Source organism: Poecilia formosa, unplaced genomic scaffold, assembly GCF_000485575.1.
Source record: "Poecilia formosa unplaced genomic scaffold, Poecilia_formosa-5.1.2 Scaffold715, whole genome shotgun sequence".
In the NCBI taxonomy this organism is placed as follows: domain Eukaryota; kingdom Metazoa; phylum Chordata; class Actinopteri; order Cyprinodontiformes; family Poeciliidae; genus Poecilia; species Poecilia formosa.
The window spans coordinates 155,653-161,554 of NW_006800654.1; the positions used below are offsets into that span (position 1 = coordinate 155,653).

Here is a 5,902-nt window from a genome sequence, read left to right on the forward strand (position 1 = left end):
TGTGCTAATGCTAACAGATGTTCTGTCTGTTCTGTGCTAATGCTAACAGATGTTCTGTCTGTTGTGATAGGACTTGTTGATGTTTCGGCCTGTAGCGCTGGTCCGGTTCTGCTGTGGTCAGAACCTGTTTTCCTGTTTCTGGCATCTTGGTCACAGACTCTTTTCATGCAGTGCTCTGGTTCTGCTGTCCAGGTACCAGTCCCTGAACCTGACCCATGTTCCTGAGCACAGCGCCGCCATCTACGAGTTCCGGTGACGCCTCACGCTTCCAGGCGCTTCCTGTTGGACGGGCAGAGGGTCCAAAGCTGCTGAGAGGACAGAGGACAGACGCTCCCACTTCCTGAACGGCTCAGTGAATGTACGGAGGAGCCTGGACAGACCGGACTGGACCGGGTCCTGTAGAGTACCCCTACCCTTCGTTTGTTTCACTGCCTGGTTTAAATGCTTGGCTCAGCTTACCGAGACACGGACCGGATCGATTCCGTCTCTCAGAACCGTACTGATTTCAGAACCAGTCCGGTTCCTTCCAGAACCAGCAGCTTGCACACACTGAGCGGGTGAGGAGTCGGGTCCGGTGTTGGACCGGTACCAGCAGGAGTACATTTTGTAATTTTGCTCTGAGGTTGAGGAGTGAGCGGTGCATTCAAGGGACAGTACAACCTGGGAGATTCCAGCTTTGCTTTGTTTTGGTCGTGCTGCTTTCTGGGACAAACTGTTGTGGAGTTCCTTCTGTTCTCCGTCTCTGTGTTACCATGACGCCCACAATGAGGGTTTTAGACAGAGGTCAGAGGTCAAGTTTTAACAGTGAATCTTTGAGCCAAAATAATCCTATAAAGTATTAAAGGAGGGAATTTATCCGTCGGCATCATCAGATGATGCACCCCACAGCTATGCAACTCTAGAGAAAGCAAATGTTAGAGGTTTCACACTTTATTCCTATAATATATAAACAGATTTATCTTCATTAAAGAGACTATTTTTGTTAAATCGCCTGCCCCCCATCATGTTTCTCTATAATGCCATGGTTTCCACAGCGCCACCTACCTGAGGATGTTTGTGAATTAAGGTTGGAGTGAGTGTAAAGAGTGACTATTGGAATCAAAGAAACATTTAAAACCTGCTTCTGTGTCTTTTATCAGAAATTAATACATATTTATATGGTAAATTTATCATGACCTAATGTGTATTTACCAAAGTCGAAGTATTGTTGCATTTATGCTCCAAGGTTAACTGATTTTCATGAAGGTGTCTTCATGAAAATCAGTTGGCATAAATATGACACAATATTTATGCCAACAGGAGGCTGTCAGGACCTGGAGCCCCAAAATGTTCACAGGGGAATAAAACAATATATTACTGAACTTTTCTTTCTAGCTACATAAAGAAGGCTGACTGTAAATATGGCAGGATTAAAATGATTTTTAAGTAAACAGAGAACGAAGTGTTTCAGAACTATTGAAGTTTCTAATTGTCTTTAGAAATCAAAATATGATGAGTTAAAGGCCATTCAAAGGTTTTCTGGGTCTGCAGAGGCTCAGCAGATCAAATCTCATGAATATTCATGAGATTAATTTGGCTCAGAACAGAGGCTGCGACGCTCAGTCCCCCCGCTAGGTGGCAGCACAGTCTGCTCTGCCTGCGCTGGTTTATCCCGACAGCAGGACAAACTTCAAACATTTTAGGGAGAAAACTAAAGTATCAAATAATTATAAAAAAAATAACGCATGATTTTCTTTTTTCCAAATTAAAAAGAATAAAAAAGTAAAGTTCATACAATCTGAAAGAGAAAACCTGAGCAGAGGAGATCTATACTGAACGTTTTACTCTACAAAACAAGGTCCATCCTCACATGGTGGTGGCAGCATCATGCTGTGGGGAGATGGATGGAGCTAATTGAGGAAAATCCTGGAGGAAAACCTGGAGATGAGCTTAGACGGGGTCAAAGTTCAGCTTCCAGTAGGACGAGCAGTCAGAGATGTTAGTCATGGCCTAGTCAAAGTCCAGACCTGAATCCATCTGTGAATCAATGGGAAGACTTGAAAGTGGACAGATTCCTGTCAAAGCCATTTAGTTTTAATATTCCCAGATTTCCTTTTGTTGTTCTTCCTTGTTTTGTTGTTTCTTTATTTTCACTGATTCTCCAACCAAACATTAAAAACTAAATTATTTTACAGAAAAAACACAAACAATATTCAATTAAACTAAATCCAAATCAACCGCTTCAACATCCTCACAAACTTTACAAAAACATAAAATAAATAAATTATCACACAAACTATTTCAGCAACATGGAAACCAAATTAAAACAAAGAAATAAAAACTAAATATTAATGTGATTCATGGATTCATTCACATTTTCATGATTTTAATATTTCAGGCTCAGTTCTGCTTGGTTTCATTTTCTGGGACATTCTCTGAATCAGAACCGGGTCAGAACCTGTCAAACTTTTCACAAATGACATCATGGCCTCTAAGAGTCTGAAACTCGATTTGATGTTTTAGGTCATTTAGAGACGAGCTGCAGCAGAGGATTTTATTTAGGGGCGTCTGCCCAGAGGGGCTGTGATTTGTGTTTTGGTCTCCATCTCTCCTGTTTTCAGACGTTTCGGTTCTGGATGATCATACTGGGTTATTTCTGGCCCGCAGCCTGATGCTGCCATCGCCGGACCAGACGCTGCTTCCTTCCTGGGCGAGTCGCCAGCAGCAGGCTGAAAACAGCCTGAAGTATTTTTGGCATGAGTCTCATCAGCTGCAGCCACAGCAGGCAGAAATACACACCCTGATGGGACCAACTATAGAAAAACACACCTAGACTCTGAGGAAGAGGAGCTCGTTCAACAGGACGAAGGAAACTGGAAAAGCTTCTGGACGTTTCTTCACTTTACCTGAACAAAACTTCTTGTCTTTATCCTTCTACTGAACTAAAGCAGGGAACTGAGTCCGGTTCTGGTTCTGGTTCTGGTTCTGGTTCTGCTGGAGGCTCCTTCCTGTCCTCTCCTCTGTCCCCCCCTGCTGGTCCAGGAGGAGTGATGCTGCGGGTCAGTGAGTTCATGCTCTGCTGAGGTTCCTCAGATCAGGGGTGTACAAACTTTCTGCCATAAGAACCAAAACAGTTCAACTGAAATTTTTTTTAATAAATTTTGTTTTTGCCATTTTTTATCTTAACTGCTCAATAATAAAGTAAAAATGAAGCAGCATTGAAATGAACAGATGAACAGGGTCAGCCGCCTCCAGGCTCACAGCTTCTTTCATCTGTTTGGTTTCAGGATTTGATCTCCAGTAAAATCTGGTCAATCATTTTGGATCCAGTTTCTCCAAAATTAAGATTAAAGCAAAAACTTCCTTCCTAAATGGGAATTTATCAATATTTTCATTTATAAAGATGGGCAAACTTTGGACACTTCAAAACATTTTAAAGTAATTTAATTAATAAACTGAACTTAAAGCAGAGCTTGATAAGTAGGACGAGTTGGTGTGAATTGTTTCTGCAGTGCTTTGTGTGAACCGGACTGGTCTGACTGGTCTGACTGGTCTGACTGGTCTGTTATTGGACACATTCACATTATTTGATTGTCGGGAATCGCTGCGCTGCTCTGACTCACTGGGTGAAACGTGGAGTCGAGTCGATTCCTGGAAATGAAGGTCAGAGAATTATTTTCATGACCAGAAAACAAATGCTTCAGGAAACGCCTCCATGATGCAGAGCGACCTGCAGGTCAGAGGTCAAACACGTTTCCTTTCATAAAGAGCAGCTGAGTCATTTTCATGCCAAACAGAGCAGTGGATCTTAATGACCCGGTTTCCAGGCAGAGAAATGCAGTTTGATCTCTGGGCTGCTGGGGAACCGTTTGACTCATCGTGACCTTTGGTCTGACCTTTGGTCTGACCTCCTCACTGTCATCCACGGCCACCAAATCAAGGAAACCAAGAAAATAAATTTACCAAGCAGCTTCCTCCTGGTTTTCCATTGTTTCACAAGCAGTCAGAGCCGCGCCTGTACCTGCACAGAAAACATTTTTATGGCACATCAGACGAGAAACGACGGAGCTTCACGTCTTTTATTTCCTCGGTAGCCAGACGTTATCTCTCCTGCAGATTGAAGTGACACTAAAACAACTCTGTGTAACAAACATAATCAGAAAACAGCAGCAGCAACTATTTCACTTCCATCTGTTGTCAGTTATGGTTTTAATTAAGACGTCCTGTACAGAAAATGTCAGATAAAGCCCTAATTTTAAAAATTAGCTCTGCTAATTCTAAAGTGCTTCATTAATATGTTGTTTTACCAGAAGCTAATGCTAAAGCGCTAACTACCACCATGTTGATTCCTTGCGTGCATCATGAGAACAAAAAGGCTCTCAAAACGATTCAGAAATGTGATTATTTGTTTAATTAACTCCTGGCTGTTTGTTTGTGTAAATGCTTTGATGTTTACTAGAGAGCTGCTCAATAAAGTTCATTGAAAAAGAGAAAAACCAGGAGAGGAAGCGGAACCGCAGCTTAAGGCCGGTGGCGCAAAAAGTGGGCATGCAGTGCATTGGGGCGCTGCACCAGAGGGGGCGTCCAAACCCCGTCTGGAGGGTCGTGTTGCATCCTCTTCAGCGCCGTTCCGCTCCTTCACCTCGCGCCCATAACGGGCTTTTACCTTTCACTACCTTCGTATGCTGTGTACCATCATCCACATGTAGCTGCGACCCTGTTAAGCCTCTTCTGATGTCCCATTGTGTTTGTCTCAACATCCGGCAACAGTGACGTCACGTTTTAACACTGTTAGCCTTCATTAAGTAAAACTACAGCCCAGTCAAACCTTTCAACTGAAAGTTTATAAAACAAGCCAGTAAATTAGAGCTCTAGGATTTACCTAGAAAATTAATTAATTTAACTTTGAAAACATTTAAGTGCGTTACATGTTTTCAAAGTTAGCAAAAGGGCTAAATGAAGGATTAGCTCTGCTATTACCACATTAGCAGAAGAACCGTGGGCCTCCATGGACCGATCTGAAGTCCAGAGTCATTTATCCTCTGTAAACATAACTAGCCTGAAAAAGCCTCAGAAGTTTTTAAAGAAAATTAATGAACAAGTTGAATCTTGAATAAACACTACAGTCATGGTAGTGGCAGCATCATGCAGTGGGAAGATGGATGGAGCAAGGCAGATTGTTTTTCTCCTGAAGCAGTGGGCGGCCATCTTGGCTCCGCATGGCCTGAAGTGGTTCATTGTTCTGTGGAAGGTGTGTTTACTTTCTGTCTCCTGGTTTCTTTCACAAGAACGGAAACACCTGCAGCGTTTTTATCTGCTTCCTTCTAATCAGATGAAGAAAATGAACAAACAGGAAGATTAGATCCAAAAAGTGAAATCATTAGCAGATCTGATCTTTTCTTTATTTTTTAAATGTTTAAATGTTCCAGAACATTTTAGATTTAAGATGAAAGCTGATAAAATATTAAATCAGACTCTTTTATTATATCATAAATTTAATATAATTATCAACAATTTCTGGACAACTGAGTCCAGAACCAGAGCAGGTCAAAGGTCATCCTGAGTGCCAGGTATCAGCTGCTGATGCAGAGGGAGGAAAAGGCAGGTTGGTTTTTACTCAGATCATCTCCAGGTTCATATTAGAAATAATCTCACAATAGATCCAGATTCAATTATTACAGCAAAAATCTCATTTATTTCAACATGTTTCAGTTTTTTAGGTCAAATTTATTCCAAAAGCCTCAGATTATGGAGAGTTAGAGTCAAACGGCATCGTTCATGGAGATCAAGAGTTTATGACTAAACCTGAACTAAACCTGAACTAATCCTGAACTATAACTGAACTAAAACTGAACTAATCCTGAACTATAACTGAACTAATCCTGAACTAAAACTGAACTAAACCTGAACTAATCCTGAACTA

The 5,902-nt window shown here is 41.6% G+C and overlaps 1 protein-coding gene across 1 annotated transcript in view; it reads left to right on the plus strand.

Annotated features, from left to right (window-relative positions):
* LOC103131075 (glucose-induced degradation protein 4 homolog) overlaps positions 1–1,120 on the plus strand; it is a 4,022-nt gene extending 2,902 nt beyond the window's left edge. The window contains exon 6 of the mRNA XM_007542636.2: positions 193–1,120. Within this exon, the coding sequence (XP_007542698.1) occupies positions 193–256 (64 nt within the window). The 3' untranslated portion in view covers positions 257–1,120. The remainder of the gene's footprint in view (positions 1–192) is intronic.
* The last annotated feature ends 4,782 nt before the right edge of the window (positions 1,121–5,902 follow it).